We start from the raw sequence: 19038 nt of genomic DNA, 5'->3' as shown, positions 1-19038 counted from the left end.
AAACTCACTGGTGCCACAAACGTGCTGCACAGGGGAGAATCAAGACAGTTGTCTGATGTTCAATAAATATTGGTTCATCCAGGAAAAAAAAATTAAAACGTGAATACCTGTTATATGCCAAACTCCGGAATACAACTGTGACTTATTTTCTCACTCCAAAATATATACTTCAGGGCCCGGCGCGGTGGCGCAAGTGGTTAAGGTCCTCGCCTTACACGCCCGGGATCCCATATGGGCGCTGGTTCTATCCCAGCAGCCCCGCTTCCCATCCAGCTCCCTGCCGGTGGCCCAGGAAAACAGTTTAGGACGGCCCAAAGCCTTGGGACCCTGCACCCGCGTGGGAGACCCGGAAGAGGCTCCTGGCCTTGGACCGGCATAGTATCGGCCCGTTGCGCTCACTTGGGGAGTGAATCATAGGACGGAAGATCTTCCTCTCTGTCTCTCCTCTCTGTATATCCACCTTTCCAATAAAAAAATAATAATAAATAAATCTTAAAAAATAAATATATACTTCAGTCAGTTAGAGAAGATTTATAGCTAATTAAAATGGCATAGCAAGCTAAAGCTCCCATTTTCAGTGCCAGCATCACATTTGGGCACCATTGCGAGTCCCGGTTGCTCCACTTCTGAATCAGATTGCTGCTTGTGGCCTGGAAAAGCAGCCGAGTATGACTCGAGTATTTGGGATTCTGCAATCACGTGGGAGACCCAGGGAAGCTCCTGGCTTCAGATCAGCTCATCTTTGGTCATTGTGGCCATTTGGAGATTGAACCAGTGATGGAAGACCTCTTTCTCTGTCTCTCCTTTCTCTATAAAACCTGTCTTTCAAATAAAAATAGTAAGTCTTAAAGTAAAAATGTAAATAGATAATTAGTCAGCAGATGAAGAGATGGTCATTGTAAGCACAGTGCACAGAACATGCTGGGATAGGCAGTTGGGAGTAGTTATATCAGAACATATATAGTCAGAGCTTTGTGTAGCGATTTATCCAATAAAGTATATGTAAAGCCCAATAAATGGGTGTTCTGATTGTATTACAAAGGTTGAATAGTGTCAGTTTCACTTTTCTAGACATAGAACAAGTTGAAGTAAATGTTCTCCAAAAATTCATCAAGGAATACTTATAAGTAAAATACATGATTCTGCTTATTACAGGACAAAATGATACTATAATGATTTATGAAACCAAACCAGTATGTGCTTCATAATTGTTAAGTCACATTGAGGATTTTTGCCATAGCAGCAATGACTAGTATTTACTGAGGACATGTATGCCAGACACTATGCTAAACACTTTGAAGAGTTCTCATTTTTCTTAACAAACTCCGCCTATGAGATTGATACCTCATTTTAGACGTGAATTGAAATGATTAATTACCCTAAAATTACTTCTCTAACATGAGATTATTTTTCATACCATTTGATTAGTAGTTAATAATCTAGTTTCATGAAAGTGGAACAGCTATGCTGGAAAAGTGACAGAGGAGGTGATGCTGCTGGTATGTGTCCTATATCAGCTCACCAGAAAAAATATTTTTCTCTAATAAAATTAAATGGTTTGCTTAGTGTTTTATTTTTAATTGATTTTCATGTTATTTGAAAGGCAGAGGGAGAAAAGCAGACAGATTTTCTATACCTAAATGCCTGCAACATCCATGATGGCCCACAGCAAGTCTGTAAGCTGAACTGACATCTCAGTCCAGTCTCCTATGGGGAATAGGCACCCAGGAAGTTCTGTAGTCGCTGCTTCCCCCAAGAGTGGGCACTAACAGGGAACTAGACCAAAAGTAGAGCAGTCAGGACTTGAACTGGTGCTCATGTAGGATGCCTGCATTACAGGCAACCACTTTACCTGCTTTGCCATATTCCAGCCCCCAAGTGGCATCTTAACTGCTGCACTAAATAATTTGTGCCCTCTGATTTGCTTTTTATTCATTAAAGATTTATTATTTATTTGATAGAGTTAGGGAGAAAGAAAATATATCCACTGGCTTATTTTTCAAATGGGCGTGATAAACCCAGAGCCAGGAGCTTCTTCTGGGCCTCCCATATGGGTGCTGAAACCTTGAGCTATCCTTCACTGCATTCCCAGGCACATTAACAGGGAGCTGGATAGAAAGTGGAACAACCAATGCTGGCACTGTGGGTGGCAGCTTTAATCCACTATGCCACAGTGCTGGAGTACCAGCCCCTGGTTTGTCTTTTAAATTATTTTCCATTAAGAATAGATTTTTCTGTGAAAAACAAGTTTGAAAAAAACTGAATATATAATAAACGATACAGAAGAAAATTCAAATTACTAATATTGCTTCACAGACAGCCATATTACCCTTTGGGAATATAGACTTCACATGTCTGTATACACACGTACTCTTACTACATGGACATCTATAATATGAACTAATCTAAAATGCTGCTGTTTTGATAAATACTCAATGAACAAGATACATTTTTGTTTTCACATTAAATAGTAGTAAATGTTCCTGATAGAAAAGTTAGAAATCATGTCAGTACACAAGGAAAACTAGTCTGTACATTTTCATTGTAAATTTTTTCCAGACATTCTGAAATAGAGTAAAAATTATGAAACTTGAGGGTGGCATTCTGGTGTATCCGATTAAGCCACTCTTGGGATACCTGTGTCCCAGATCCGAGTATCTAGAATTGAGTCCTTCTTCCACTTGTGATCTACTTTACGGATTATTTGCCTCAGAGGAGGCAGAGATGACCCTGAGTACTCTGGTTGCTGCCATCTACGTAGGAGATCCACTTAGAGTTCCTGGTAGGTCTAACCCTGCCTATTACGGGAATTTGGAAAATAAATTAGCAGATAGAATACTCTCCCTTTCTTTCTCTCCCCCCCTCTCTCACATACACACTGCCTAACAAATAAGTAAATCTTAAAAAAAAAAAAAAAGCAGGTGGAGGGAGTGAGCAAGATATTGTGGCATGCTATGCTGCTGGTTGGGATGCTGGCATCCCATGTCAGAGTACTGATTCAAGCTCTGGCTACTCCTTGCAGTCGGTGCTGGTGTGCCCGGGAAGCAGCCAGTGGCGCAACTACTGGAGTTCCTGCCACCCACAGGGTGACCAAGATGGAGTTCCTGGTTCCTAACTTTGGACTGTCCTATCCTCTGCTGTTGTGGCCATTTGGGGATGAATCAGTGAATGGAAGCTTTCTGTTGTTCCCTGTGTTTGACTCTACCTCTTCAATAAACAAGTCTTTTAAAATATAAATATGTATATAAACACAAAATAAGTATAATATATACAGATTAGTAAATATAAACATAAATTTCCTCTTCATTATGTGCCACTATTAAATCTCACTTTCTAATTTATAAACATAAAACAAAATGTAAACGTAAGAGACCTTAATAATTAAGGTCTTTTTTTTTTTGGATTTTTATTTTATGTGTTTTGTTTGTGTACACATAGCAGATACTAATGGTAGCATTTTGGAGGTCAGTTTAAACAGCTAAATAACAATATGCTAAATAGATACTTGAAACAAATAGGATGAACCAAATGAGGAAACCTAAATATTAACATTAGTCCAGCTCATTAGACAAATCTTAGTACCAGTCAAGCAAGTGAAACACAGATATTCCAGGAGATACAGCACAGTGTAGGAAAGAAAAGGTTACCTGGAAGGAGGCATTTCATTAGCCCATAGTGTGATAAGTTGGAATAGGCACCCATAAGCATTAAGTAAACAAATGGATAGTCACCATTAGCAGGCAGAGATGGTGGCAAGACCTAACTTCTAAATCATATATAAATTATCAAGGCAAAAACAAAGAAATAAATCAGGAACTCTGAAACTGAAACATTGGATTTGAGAATAGAGTTTTTAAGTACAAAAGTAAGAGTAACACAGTTTCTTGGATAGAATTTTAAAATCAGAAATCAACTGTAGGCAAGGTCAATTTAGGATCAGCTGCACATCTGTACTCAACAGATAAAGAAATGAATAAAACAAAGGCTTCATTTTTTTTTAAGATTTTTTTTTAATTGAAAGGTCAGATATACAGAGAGGAGGAGAGACAGAGAGGAAGATCTTCCATCTGTTGATTCACTCCCCAAGTGGCTGCAATGGCCAGAGCTGCACTGATCTAAGCCAGGAGCCTGGAGCCTCTTCTAGGCCTCCCACATGGGTACAGGGTCCCAAGGCTCTGGGCCGTCCTCTTCTGCTTTCCCAGGCCACAAGCAGGGAGCTGGATGGGAAATGGGGCTGCAGGATTAGAACCAGCATTTATATGGGATCCCAGCGGGTGCAAAGTGAGGACCTTACCCGCTAAGCTACCACCCTGGGCCCAAGGGCTTCACTTTTAAGTTTAGAGTCTAGTGAAAGAGTAAGTAGATAAAGTGAATGGTGCCTTGGGCTAGAGGCGCTATGGCTGGGATAATGGGACTCAAGAAGGACCTGGCTTGTTACTCTTACCAGTGTACATTATGGTTGAACCTGCTTGAAGGAAATAGGAAGTAAAGTCAAAGAACCTGCTTTAAAGGGGTGGGGGGAACATCCAGGGAGGAGTACAGCCAGTGTGGCAGTCCTAAGGAGAGAATATTTAAAAAAAAAAAAAGAAAAGAAAGAAAGAAAACAGCTAGAAAGAGGGCAGAACAATGTAAACATTAGCCAAAATGGACATACATACTGTTTTGTCAAATATATTGTGCATTTTTTAGTTTAATGTTGTGAGAGTCCTTATCCAAGTCCAGCAGTCTAACCTTAATATACTTAGCTATGGGCCCAGCGCCATAGCCTAGTGGCTAAAGTCCTCCCCTTGTATTTGCTAGGATCCCATATGATCGTTGGTTCTAATTCCAGCTGCTCCCTGCTTGTGGCCTGGGAAAGCATTCGAGGACAGCCCAAAGCCTTGGGACCCTGCATCCACGTGGGAGACCTGGAAGAAGTTCCAGACTCCTGACTTTCGATCAGCTTAGCTCTGGCTGTTGGTGACCACTTGAGGAGTGAATCAGCAGATGGAAGCACTTTTTCTCTGTCGCTCCTCCTCTCTGTATATCTGCCTTTCCAATAAAAATAAAATTATTTATATATATATATGTATGTATACACACATATACACACTCTCAGCTGTTTATTACTTAATTGAGATTTTATGATAGCAGCTGTCTAATGAAATACATGGAAAAATATTAGGTTGGAGCTAAGAAGATACGTTTTAGAGTAGTCAAATCATGGGCACACTTGTGTTCTGTTAACATTTCTTGAATGTTATCTTTTCTCCCTTTTTATCTTTGTTCTTGCACTTGAGACTTAGCATTGAATAAAGCCGAGTCTTGATAGCTCTGCATGGACTTGAGAAAAGCTTTTTAATCTTTTTACATCTAAATTGTATTAAATACTACTGAACTGTTTCGACATTTGTGTCATTTGGCTATAAAGTTTTTATTGTGGATGGAGTTGACTTATTTTTTTTCCATAGGCTTACTACTTGTGATTTCCCTTCTGAGTTGTCAGAAAAGTCTTGATATATTTTTTTTTTGTCTGTATCTGAATAATTGACAAAGAATGTAATGTATGCCTTTTTTCCCCAAAGGTTATTAAAGAAGCAGTTTTTTCACCGGGCTTTGAAAGTAATGAAAATGAAGTATGATAAAGACATAAAGAAAGAAAAAGATAAAGGGAAAGCTGAAAGTGGAAAAGAAGAAGAAAAAAAGAGCAAGAAAGAAAATGCAAAAGATGAAAAGACAAAAAAGGAAAAAGAGAAAAAAAAAGATGGTGAAAAAGAAGAATCCAAAAAGGTGGTTTACTAAAATTAAGTAAAAATTTAAAAATCGTTAGGTACACATGAACCAGCCAGCCTGTGAGCACCCAGATTATTATGTAGCACCCGCTTCTGTATTGCAAGGAACCAGTGAGGATTATTTATGTAAATATCACACTGATTTTTACTGCTGTGTTATTTCTTCTCTCCACATTGTGTTTTGATAGGAGGAAACTCCAGGAACTCCCAAAAAGAAAGAAACAAAAAAAAAGTTCAAACTTGAGCCACATGATGACCAAGTTTTTCTGGATGGAAACGAGGTGAGAGCATTTAGCCTAGAGTCAAGTTTCCAGTAGGAGTTTCTAGAAATATGTTTGCCTTCACGGAAAAAGGTAGCTCAGATAAATCTAACCATGTGCTTAAGTGCAGATGCTCATGAGCTTGCAATGGTGTTAACTCAGTAAACCCTTCCAGCAGAGTTACATCTCAATAAACCTATTAAGTTGAAAATATCCTAAGTTGAAAATGCGTTCACTATACCTAACCTATCAAGCATCATAACCTGGCATACTCAGAGTATTTCATTAGCTACGTTGGGCACAATCATGTTACAGACTTCTTTAGCTGATTAATTTGAGAATAAGAGAATGTAGAACATGAACTCCTATCCACTAATTCACTCCCCAAATCCCTGCACTGGCCAGAAGTAAGGCAGAGACAGGGTCAGAATCCAGGAGTACAATCCTGGCCAGTTCCTCGAGCCATCACCGCAGTCTCACAGGAGCCAGCACATGGGAGAGTATCGTGCTATAAATCAGCAACCTGGGGGAAAAAATCAACGTTGAAATGTTGAAGTACAGTTTTTGTTGACTTAATGTAACTTTCCCATCATAAACAAACAAAAAAGTCAAAATTTCAACCACTGTAAGTTGGGGACTGTGAGTATATGAAAGCTCTGTTTTTTTAAAAAAAAAAAAAAAAACCTCGGTATTTTCTCTGGATTTGGATCTATAAATATTAGAATGTGATTTGGTCTTGTGTTAGGAAACTTGAAGTAATAGTGATCTCATCCGTGAGGTCTAGCAGTAAGCTATAGAGACGTAGCTACGTGATGAAAGTGCTCCTCCTGTCTGATCTCCACGTGAGGGTCCAAAATCACTGCAAGCATCTGTCCCCACAAGGGGATAGGTGGGCAAAGGAAATGTCTGCTCCTTAAGGAGGTCAAGTTAAAGACACTATCTAGAAAGCTTGCTGCTTCATTTCATTCACCAGAAATGGATCACTTGGTCATATTTAAAAATCTTAGAAGTGTACTTTTTATACTGGGTGGTTATTTGAACAACTAAAATGCAGCATTTCCACCAGTATAAAAGAAGCACATGGCGTCTGTTGACCTCTGTCTCTTTTATAATTATGTTAGCAGGCATCTAACTTGAGGCATCATATTTTTCAATTTTTTTTTTACTCAAAATAATTTCTGTCATACCTTTTGTAGTGGGATGTTTATGAGGTAGTTAGGCCTCCAGGAAGACTGTTTAATTTTAGCCACTAATGCACAAACGTTAGTAAAGTACTGCCCATTGAGTTACTACACGAGTTTCAAGACATCCATTCTTGCTATGTGTAATACAGCAGTAAAATATGTAAAGTATTGGTCTTGGAGCTACATGGTAAAGTTTTGGAAAAACTTGTCATTGCACAAGAATCTCTGGTATGGAATAGGAGTGTGGGGAATGTATTAGTATAACATGTTTTCAGGTAATTCTGAAATGAACCCCTGGTTTCTGATATGAAAGCCACTGGAGAAGACAGCAGGGCCTGTCTGAAGTTTGAAAGCTCAAATACCTTCAGTTAAAACTTGAGCACCAGATTATGTGGCAGACATTTTTGTTGTGATAGCATGATAAACAGTAAAATTCTCTACTAGGAAGCTCTTGTAATCTGGCAAAAATACAAAACATATTTATAGCAGGCAAACACTGATCAGGAATAATTAATTTAATCAGAAAGGATGCAGGTGGGTCTGGAGACCTTGCATAGTTAAGCTGATCCTTGAAGGAAGACTGGCAGATTGCCAGGTGTACCAGGAAAGAGTATGGATGTGTTTGGGAAGGAAGCAGCCCAAGCAGAAGCAGGGGCGCTTACCATGCTGAATAAGCTAGCTCTTATTCTGTAGAAGGCAGTATGCATGCCAAAACTTTTAAGGTTGGGAAATGTGTTTGCTTTAGTTATCATTTTAGAGTGGTGCTTGATTTGTGGGAAACCATGCTGAATAAAATAGAAATTGAAGTGTGATTGCAGAAATTAGAGAACTGAAAAGAAAGTAGCTCTCAAATGTTAAGAGAGTGATGACAGCTTGAAAAGACCTGAAATACAGAATTAAGCTTCACTTTCTAATGTGACTTTAGAAAGTTTAAGCACTGTGATTTCTTGGTTTTTCTAGGTGTATGTGTGGATCTATGACCCAGTTCACTTTAAAACATTTGTCATGGGATTAATTCTTGGTAAGTGACAGGATGTAAGTAGCTTTAAACTACAATATAAAATGCAGAAAACAAAATTCAAGTGCTGTAATGTAAAATATCAAAATTTATAAAATGCCTGCCACTTTAAACAATAGATATTAAAGCCATAAAATAAATAGGAAACTAAGGAAGATATTTGTGACACATTAAAACAAAATCTTTAAGAGATTAACAACCTGGGGAAAAATACTAATGGCAGCTCATAAAGATGTACAGTGGGGATTGAATCATGTCCTGGATGCCCCACTCCCAACCCAGCTCCCTGCTGTTGGCCTGGGAATGGAGTGGAAGATGACCCATGTCATTGGGCCACTGCACCTGTGTTAAGGAGCTGGAAGAAGCTCTTATCTCCTGTCTTCATCCAAACCCAGTCCCAGCTGTTGCAGCCATTTACAGAATAAACCAGAGGGTGGGAGATTCTCTCAGTCATTCTTAGTCTCACTGTTGTTCTGTCCCTCTCTGTAATTCTTTCAAATAAATATATTTTTTAAAAAAAAATAGTATAGTGGCCTATCATGAATAATACTAACTCAAACTCATAATAAGTAAAGATTAAAACAATAATGATTAAGAGGATTGTAGAGTTTGCTAGTAAAGATCTTGGGAAAAAAAAAACTAGCGCACTCTGGCAGTTAGTAGATATGTCCATTATTTTTGTTTTTAGGAGAGCAACTTGACAGCTTGCTCTCAAAATTTAAGTGCATATATACTTGAACCTAATAGCATTTCAAGGAATTTATCCTGGCCACCATAGTCAGCATTGTATAAATATGCATTTATATCTATATGTAATTGCATAAAACTGGAAATAATTCAAGTGCCTCATTAGATTATTGAAATATAGTACCACTACACAGTAGAATCCACGCAACATTTAAAGAGTTAGGATTTACTGGTGGAAAAATATCGAGAATAGATTAAATGAAAAAGAAAGTTATAAAAGAATAAGAATATTATAAACTGTTTTATTTGTTAGTGGTCCAACATTGTGGTACAGCACATTAAGCTGCTGCCTGCAGTACCAACTCCCATGTGAGCACTAGTTGAAGTCTTGGCTGTGTCACTTCTGATCCACTTCCCCAACAATCTGTATAGAAAGCAATGGAAGATGGCCTGAGCATTTGGCTGAACTATGCTCAGAGAAGACCTGGGTGGGATCCAGGCTCTCAGCTTTGGCCTGGCCCGGGCTGGCCATTGTGATCATCTGGGGAGTCAACCAGTGGACAGAAGCTTTCTCTTTCTTTGTAATTCTGCCTTTAAAAGGATATATAATTTCGGATAGGTAGTTTTCGTATTATATATAAGTGATCACTGAGAGTCAGATTGGTTTCATACTTCTGGGGAGTTGAACAAAAATTGAATGAAGATAGTACTATACCTTTTATTTTATTTTTTTTTTTTTGTTAAGATTTATTTTTATTTATTTGAAAAAAGTGACAGAGAGGGGAAGTGACAAAGAAGGAATCTTCCATCCACTGGTTCAGTTCCCATACGGCTGTGATGGCCATATTTGGACCGAGGAGAAGTCTGAAGCTAGAAACTCTATCCAAGTATCCCATGTGGGTGGCGGGTCCCAAGTTCCTGGACCATTCTCCACTGCTTTCCCAGGCGCCTTAGCAGGAGCTAAATCAGAAATGGCACAGCCAGGATGCAAACCAGCACTGTGCTATGGGGTGCTGCCATCACAGGCAGCAGCTTAACGTGCTGCACCATGCTGCCAGCCCTAATTTGATATTTTAACATTAGTTGGATATTCCTTTAAATTCGGGACAGGATTGGATAGGGAAAGGCTGATTCAGCAAATTAAAAGAAATAGATGGTCACTAAAATAAGCTTGGTCAATATGATGTCATGTGTACTGTAACAAATAACTTTTATAAAGTTGAAACCCAAAACTCAACCCATGGGTAATAACTAATAGCTTTTGGTTACTTAAAATGTACTATAGTTAGTCACTTTGCTGAATATTTTATGTGCAATGACTTGTACAATCCCCAACCTTTAAAACTTAAGAACAGGCACTTTATAAAATATAGCCTAACTACTTTCTCTTTCCCTCCCTCTCTGTCAACGTGCCTTTCAGATAAAAATTTTTTAAAAAGGCAATTAACCTCAAATAATATGGTTTCTGCTTTCTTAAGATATGTTTCATGTGATCTCATTGCACTTGCGAAATACTTAGAGATACTTATATATGATTGCACCAACTCCCCCAAGAAAGCCATTTGCAGCAGCATCTCCTGGTGAACCTGCGCAGTCTGTGGCTATTAGAGCTCCGTCCCAGAATCATAATCTCCTGGGAGTGGTCTTTGGAATAATTTTTATTTGATTCATTGGTCTGATATTTATTCAAGCTGCCATCGTCTATAAGTGAATATCTTATAGCCAAATATTAATGTATTCATAGTTTGAAAATTGAAGCAGTAGATAATTTAAGAAACTTTCAGATTTTTACACAGTGCTTTTTTTCTAATTATATGTAACTTATAAAACAAATCCTAACCTAAATTAAGAGCAGTGCCGATCCAAAGCCAGGAGCCAGGAGCTCTTCCAGGTCTCCCACACAGGTGCAGGGTCCCAAGGCTTTGGCCCTTCCTCAACTGCTTTCCCATGTCACAAGTAGGGAGCTGGATGGGAAGCGGAGCTGCCAGGATTAGAACCAGAGCCCGTATGGGATCCTGATGTGTTCAAGGCGGGGACTTTAGCCACTAGGCCACTGTGCTGGGCTCCCATAATTGACCTTTTTATCTTAGAAAACAGCAGTATTTTTCATTTTCTGTCTTCTCAGAATGTTTGCTGTTGCCACAACTAAGTCATTAGGATTTCTAGTCTTAAAAATTATTAACGTTAACTCTTGCTTCTTGTTTTAGTGATTGCAGTAATAGCGGCCACGCTTTTTCCTCTTTGGCCAGCAGAAATGAGAGTGGGTGTTTATTACCTCAGTGTGGGCGCAGGCTGTTTTGTAGCCAGCATTCTTCTCCTGGCTGTTGGTAAGTACTGTTGGTAAACCTGGTCTCAGTAAGGTAGGTATTGAGCACTAGGAGAATAATCTGGAACGTCAGTAAGCTTTGTTGCAGAACAATGTAGGTAGATCAAGAAGTATTGTACCTTCTGTGTCAAATCCCAATACTGACTTGACAAGGTTAGATTGGTCCAGTCTGAAGGGAGGAATCAGTTTTTTTTTTTTTTTAAGTTAATTTTTACTATAACTATGACCTTTCTTGACGAGCTGTAATTATTTTTGGTAATGTATAGCAAAACAGAATGACTAAATCAGACTGGTTAGTATCTGTTGCCAGGCTTATCTGTCATTTTTTATAACGATATTTGAAATTTATTCTCTAAATGATTTTGAAACACATATCTTATCTCTGAAGATAGATATGCTTTAAAATTCACTACACAAGGAATTTAATATCTTTACAGTGGCCATCATTAATTAAATGTATTATTTCCTGGAAAGCATTTTGATGGTTTGCATAATGCAAATAAAGCAACTGATAAAAACTAAATTGTGTGCCTGTATTCAACAGACGATTCCAAGCAATTGGCTTATCATTTGGGAAAAAGTAATTTTCACTGATATGCCAAAATAAATTAGACTCTTTAACTGTTACTTTTGGAAAAACAAGAAAATATTGAATGGGGTTTCTGTTTGTTTGTTTGCAGTTTTAGATGATTAGAGTTTCCGAATTGCAGGTGTAATTGAAAGAACAAATAGGTTTGGATCACATAAGAATTTAAAAATTGAGATTTGTGTCATGGCATAGTGAGTTAATCAGCCATCTGGAACTCGAGCACCCTGTGTAGGTACCAGTTTGTGTCCCAGTTGTTCCCCTTTCAGTCCAGCTCCCTACTGACTCACTTGGGAAGGTAGTAGATGATGGCTCAAGGGCTTGGGCCCCTGCATTCACATGGAGACCCAGATGAAACTACTGGCTTCAGACTGGCCCAGTCCTGGCCTTTGTAAACTATTTGGGGAGTGAACAAGTGGATGGATAAAATCTCTCTGTTTCTCTGTCTCCCTAACTCTTTCAGATAAATAATTGAATAAATAAATAAATCTTAAAAAGGGAATTTAAAGACTTGTTTACTTTTATTTGAAAGATAGACTTTATAGAGTGAAGGAGAGATTTTCCATCCGCTGGTTCCCTTTCAAATGGCATCAAAGGCCTGCCATTTGAAATGATCCAAAAGCCTGGAGCTTCTTCTAGGTCTCATGTGGACGCAGGGTCCTGAGGACTTGGACCATCCTCCACTGCCTCCGCAGGTCATACGCAAGGAACTGGATTGGACGTGGAGTAGCCAGGACACCAGCTGGTGCCCATATGGGATTCTGGAGTTGCAGGCAGCCTTGCAAAATAAAAAATGAGTGACAAACAGATAGATCAGAGAAAAGATTAAAATACCCAACTACTCATGCTAGTTAATAGGAGAACTGAATATTAAGTGACAAAGGACATAAACATCCTTTCTTCATTTGCAAGAGGGAATAAAATATCAATACATGAGAGTATTCATCACAAGTAATCAAAGACTAAGGGTAATGTGTTTGTCTATATAACTATACAGATTTTTTGAAATAATGATACTTAAACACCAAGAACAGTTTGGAAGGAAATGCTCCCTAATGTGAAGTGCACTAGTTAGGATTTTAATCTTTTTTACACCTGTGTGCATTTTCACACAAGGGACATATTACCTAACTAGGTTTAAAACTAATAGATACCATTTTACTTAAAAATACTAAACTGAAAATTTGCTCTTGTATTGTAGGAAGCTCTAACCTTTCACCTTGACAAATATGTGTGAATTTTTCTCAGTTTATCCATCTGTTTATTATTTAATTGCGTTGAATTCCTTGATCCACTTGGAGTTTATGTCAATATGTGGTATGAAGTTCTGATTATCTTCACCAAATGACAAATCAGTCTTTCAGTAAGACATAGGAACACTTCTTCATAAAGATATGAACAATGCAAACCTTTTTAACCCAATATGTTACATAGTGTAATTTGGCCAACATTACTTGAATTGTGTGTATATTCTGTGAAACATACATATGCCTTATGTTTATAAAGCATTACTTCTACAGCCCCACCGACCATCAGAGAATCCTGGGTCAGTGCTACCATCATGGACACAGGGGCTCATTGAGGAGTCCTTCAATCTACCCTATTGATGGGCCTCCTCTGTCTGAGTGAACTCGGACTCTGACGAAGGCCTTTTCTACTGTCATTGTTTTCTCCATCTCCAATCTAGTCACATGGAGAAAAGAACTTCTCCAGTGTGTAATATCATATTTGTAAGGAAATAAAATGTATGCCTGTTAAGCTGGTAACTTAGTGTAATACCTACATCAATAAAGAAAAAAGGCATACATTTTGGTTTGACATTTGATACAAGAAAAGTTATGCCTTATGACTGATTCTCAAATCACTGAAATTTAGAAGTAGTCATTAGTTCCATTGAATGATTTATATTTTCCTCTTGAAAATATTTCTTTAGTATTTTTAAAATTTTTTTTCAAATATTATAGATTTAAAGTTTATTTATTTTTATTGGGAAGGCAGATTTGCAGAGAACAGGAAAGACAATGAAAAAGATCTGTCACTGGTTCATTCAGTTGGCCGCAACAGCTGGAGCTGAGCAGATCCAAAGCCAGGAGCCTCCGTATCTCCCACAGGGGTGCAGGTCCCAAGGCTTTGGGGCATCCTCTACTGCTTTCCCTGGCCCCAAGCACGGAGCTGGATGGGAAGTCGAGCAACCAGGATGTGAACCAGTGTCTATATGGGATCCTGGCACAGGCAAGGTGAAGACTTAAGCCACTAAGCTACTGCCCATGTTATGGATTTAAATATGCATATGGAGCACATAATCTGGTGAATTAAAATAGAAAACAAACCAACATTTGTCTTAATTCTATTAGAAATGAAATTTAAAATATACTTTCAAACAGTTTTGACCTACAGCTCTTACAAACTGGATATTTATGTTGTAATATAAAATATCAGATACTAATAAAATTACTTTTGTCATTCCTCTTAATGTTAGTACCACCATTTTCACTTTTCAGAGGCCAGCATTTTGGCATAGTGGGTAAAACGTCTGCTTCTAATACCTGCATCCTGCATTGGCACTGGTTTGAGCCCTAGCTGCTCCAGCTCCATTCCAGCTCCTTACTCTAAGGTCTAGAAACAGCAATCAGCAGTGTAAGATTGCCCAACTCCAGGAGTCCCTAGATTCACATGGAGGCATGGAAGAAGCTCCTGGCTCCCAGCTCCTGCTTCCAGCTCCTGTATGGGCTAACCCTGGTCATTCAGGCCACCTAGGGAATAAGCCAAGAGATAGAAAGACCTCTCTCTCTCTGTCTGTCTCTCTCTCTCTCTCATTCTTGCTTCAAATAAATAAATAAATAAACCTTTAAACAAACAAGTAAAATAGCACTTTGGGCAGTTTTTAAATATGTCTTATCCATGGTAATCTGACACTATAGCAAGAAAACTATAAAACATGGTAGAATCTTGCTATGCTCAGTTTATGTGCAGTAAGAAATTGGGTTTTATAAGTGTTTGTTTCATTTCCCTATTGTTTTCTCTTGGATATGATAAAAGATTTTATATTATGAACCATCTTTTACATCCTTGTGAAAGTTACCGTAGTATTGTAGTTGTATTTGTAGAACAAGGTATGTAATCTCTTATTCATTATTTTTTACGATGAATGAAATATTCTTTTAATATTTATTTATTTATTCAAAAAGCAAAGTGACAGAGGGAAATAGAAAGATGGAGCTTGCATTCATTGGTTCACTCCCCAAAATGGCCTCAACAGCCAGGGCTGGATTTAGCCAAAGGCAGGAGCCAAGAATTCCATCCTGGTCTCCCACGTGGGTGACAGGAACCCAGTAGCTTGAGCCATCTTCTGGTACCTTTCCAGGCACATTAACAGGAAGCTGGATCATAATCAGTGTAGCTAGGAATGGAACTGGCATTCCAGTATGGGATGCCAGCTTAATATAACTGGCTCCTGTAATTCATTCTTAAATCATATTTCTAGATATATAAAGTGTTCTCCAAAATGTTCCTGACAAAGTGGAATTTAAAAGCAAATTTTTGTTATAAGAACTTTTTGAAATCCATGAAGTTTATAAATTTCAGCAAGTTCATAAACTACCTTAATATTTATAAAGTTAATATATAAAGTAAAATTCTTGAAGAATCCTCTTATGCATGGATTTTAAATATTTTTTGCACCAAGATAAACTTACCTTTTAATTCCATTTTGCCATGGGGTTTTTGAGGTATCCTCATTTTTAACCTTTTGTTTATATCAGATTTTAACATAAATTAGTCTTTTAGAATATTTTATATTATAAAAGTTAAAATTCTGCCTTATAAATAGGTGATGTTTACAAATAGTTTATAAGTATCAGTGCAGCTATTACTATTTCCTCTTATTTATCTGAAGCAAAATATTGCAAGTAACAGACTTTGTATATAAAAAGTAATTGTTTGTTAAAGAAAACAAAATACAAGATTTAACAAAACACCTAGAATTCACATAATCATTATGACCTTTAAGAAAAAAGAAAAATCATGGCCCTCCCTAGCAGCTTAGCAGGCTAATCTTCCACTTGCTGTGTTGGTTTGTCATGTGGATGCTAGTTCATGACCAGCGGCTGCACTTCTGATCCAGCTCTATTTTTAATGACTTGGGAAAGCAGTGGAGGATGTCTCAAGTCCTTGGGTTCCTGCACCCACATGGGGAGGACTAGAGGAGTCTTCTGGCTCCTGGTTTTGGACTGGCTCAGCTCTGGTCATTGTGGCCATTTGGGGAGTGAACTAGCAGGTGGAAGATATCTCTCTGTTGCTCCTGCTTTCAACTCTGACTACTGTGCTGTACCTAATAGGTTAATTAATAGGTAATTATATGAGTCATTGGGGTTTGTGGTAATTTATTATTACAAATTTTAAAACCAATTTCTGTTCTCCCACATTTTTGGCCCATAGTGTTCTAAAATAGTAGCTTAGAAACTTTATGTGATTTACCTAATCAGTAAAATTAAAATCATTAGAAAATGTATTAATTGTAGGACTCTTCATCCATGCTGAGTAGGCACTTGATACATAGAGGGGCCCACAGAAAAATTTTCATTTTCATTTCTTCTAAACTGAGAAGTAATCTATATATGTGTGTTTATGATTGTAAACCTGTCCAATATTAACATTTGTATCAATATCAGTATAATCATGAACTTACAGAAATAGAATTTTGAATATTTCATATGGAATAAGTGCCCTGCAAAGGCAGAAGTGCCTTGGCTTTCATGAGTCATGATGCAGCCCTGTTTCCTTTTCAAAGGCTTTACTCAAGAGATTATCCTTTATCCATCACTTACCTTTTTTTTTTTTAATTTATTACACTATGACCTTATGAGTATTTGAATTTCTAAATCACTGCTAGGTTTATTGACATACAGAATTGCAAAGGACCTAAGTCATAAGTGTATATCCATGAAGTAGCACTTCTATGAAGAAATAATAGCAGGTTTTTTTGAGTGGCATATGTCACTGAGACCTCAAAATTTTGTGCATTCTGCTCTGAAAATACTGTGCTAGCTCCTAAAGTAACCGAGATTTAAATATCCATGTTTAAATGTCTGTGAAATTAAATGTTTTTCCAGCTTCTCAGTGATAGATATCCCTGCAGTCTGAACCAGTCCTAGAAATAACTCAATTAGAGAACTGTTTCTCCCCGCAGCTCGTTGCATTCTGTTTCTCATCATCTGGCTCATAACTGGAGGAAGGCACCACTTCTGGTTCTTGCCCAATCTGACTGCGGACGTGGGCTTCATTGACTCCTTCAGGCCTCTGTACACACACGAGTATAAAGGACCAAAAGCAGACTTGAAAAGAGACGAGAAATCTGAAAGCAAAAAACAGCAGAAGTCTGACAGTGAGGAAAAGTCAGACAGTGAGAAAAAAGAAGAGGAGGAAGGAAAAGTGGGAGCAGGCCATCGTGGAACAGAAGGCTCAGCTGGAGAGCGGCACTCGGACACAGACAGTGACAGGAGGGACGATGACCGGTCCCAACACAGTAGTGGAAATGGGAATGATTTTGAAATGATCACAAAAGAGGAACTGGAACAGCAGACAGATGGAGATTGTGAAGAAGAGGAGGAAGAAGACAATGATGAAATACCTAAATCTTCACGTGAAAAATCATAATCTGACTAACTAGGGGACCGAAGAAGTGCAAGAAGTTGGATTTTCTATGTTGGCTAATCATTATAATGTACACATGGCATTTGTAGCATTCTTTAAATCCATTTCTAAAATGTATGTGACATTTAAGCAGTTATATTCAGTCCTTCGTTTTATAGAATTTTGGTACAGTTTAAAGCCATTAATAAGTTTATCCATTTGATAATTATACAGTAAGTAGATCTCATTCATTTTGATAGTTATCAGAGATGTACTTTACATAATGACATTTAGATTAAGGGCATTTTTTTTGATAGTTGTATGGCTTTTTACTGTTAGACTAATCAAAATAACATTAAAAAGAATAAAGAAACTCCAGCATTTCAGATTTTGCATAGTTATGCCGCCATGTCACAGTCCTTTGGGGGATGAAACGCTTAAACTCATTGTTCTTGTTAATTTTTTTGTTATAAAATTACACCAGGAAATTTCATCGTATGATTCTGAGTTAGCAGGGTTCAGAAGCATTCTGTGCAAACAAGCCAACTAGTAACAACACAACAGCACTTTTAGTTAGCTACAGATTCTCCTCCAACGTAGGAAATCCAGACTGATTTGTACATCTGATTCAGAGGAAGGTGGTCGTCTCCAACAGAAGTCATAAACAGCCTCGTTGGAAGCTATTGGCTCTTCTTCCTTCCCCATCTCTGTGTCGTAACGTGAAATGTATTCTGTACATAATTTACAAAGAAAACAAGCATTTTATTTTAATTCTTATTATTTAGGCATTTTTCAACACTTCAATTTGTAAAATTAAGTCCATGTAAGAGTATGTTTTTAGAAAAATGGAAGTTTCAGTAACCCACAGAACATTTGTGATCTTTCTACAGCAGCTTCAGTTTTGTGCCAACATTCCATGTATTTGAGTAAAAACTGATCCTTATTAAACAAGAGCAGACGTAAAGTAGCTGTTTGTACGCCTTAATGTTCTTTTGACTTATTTTCAATCTCTACATTCAGAAATGAGGTACTGTATTATCAGACCAGAAGGCACTGCTGTGAAAGATAATTTACTGTTCTAAACTATCAATTTAAAATAAAGAATATAAAGAAAACCTATAAGAGAACCACTGGACTCTAATTGCTTTAATATAATTTTGCAGTTTGATTTTATGTCTCATCTTAGAAGTCTTAGAAAAAATTCTTTTTACTTATAAGCAAAAATTCTTGTTACTTATAATTTCCTTGAAATGAAAGTTTAACTCAAAAATGGGTGATAAATACAAAGTTATTTTTCTTCAGGCATAGTGAGAGCATTTCCTTTGTACTTGGAATGATGAGTCTTTTTTTTTTTAATTTATTATTTTTTTTGAGAGGCAGATTTTTACAGAGAACGTCTTTTATGCAGAGTTTCGCTGCCTAAGTGACCATAACTGCTGGAACTGAGCCGATCCAAAGCCAGGAGCCAAGAGCTTCTTCCCAAATGGGTGCAGAGGCCCAAGAACTTGGGCCATGCTCCACTGCCTTCCCAAGCTCACAAGGAGCAGCCACGGCACACCCATATGGTATGCTGGC

At 37.8% G+C, this 19038-nt stretch overlaps 1 protein-coding gene across 4 annotated transcripts in view; it reads left to right on the top strand.

The window, feature by feature from the left end:
* SEC62 (SEC62 homolog, preprotein translocation factor) overlaps positions 1 to 18579 on the top strand; it is a 29361-nt gene extending 10782 nt beyond the window's left edge. For 2 of the 4 annotated variants that reach the window (XM_041003075.1, XM_041003073.1), the window contains exons 4-8: positions 5565 to 5769; positions 5960 to 6052; positions 8176 to 8236; positions 11128 to 11247; positions 17021 to 17681. In XM_041003075.1, the coding sequence (XP_040859009.1) occupies positions 5565 to 5769; positions 5960 to 6052; positions 8176 to 8236; positions 11128 to 11247; positions 17021 to 17487 (946 nt within the window). In that variant the 3' untranslated portion in view covers positions 17488 to 17681. Of the gene's footprint in view, positions 1 to 5564; positions 5770 to 5959; positions 6053 to 8175; positions 8237 to 11127; positions 11248 to 17020; positions 17682 to 18060 lie in introns of those variants that run through there. The other 2 variants (XM_041003074.1, XM_041003072.1) reach the window with 2 other exon arrangements.
* Positions 18580 to 19038: the final 459 nt, after the last annotated feature.

Source organism: Ochotona curzoniae, unplaced genomic scaffold (assembly GCF_017591425.1).
Source record: "Ochotona curzoniae isolate NIBS_2020 unplaced genomic scaffold, NIBS_Ocur_1.0 scaffold_2587, whole genome shotgun sequence".
NCBI lineage: Eukaryota > Metazoa > Chordata > Mammalia > Lagomorpha > Ochotonidae > Ochotona > Ochotona curzoniae.
This window is presented reverse-complemented; position numbering and strand designations above follow the sequence as displayed.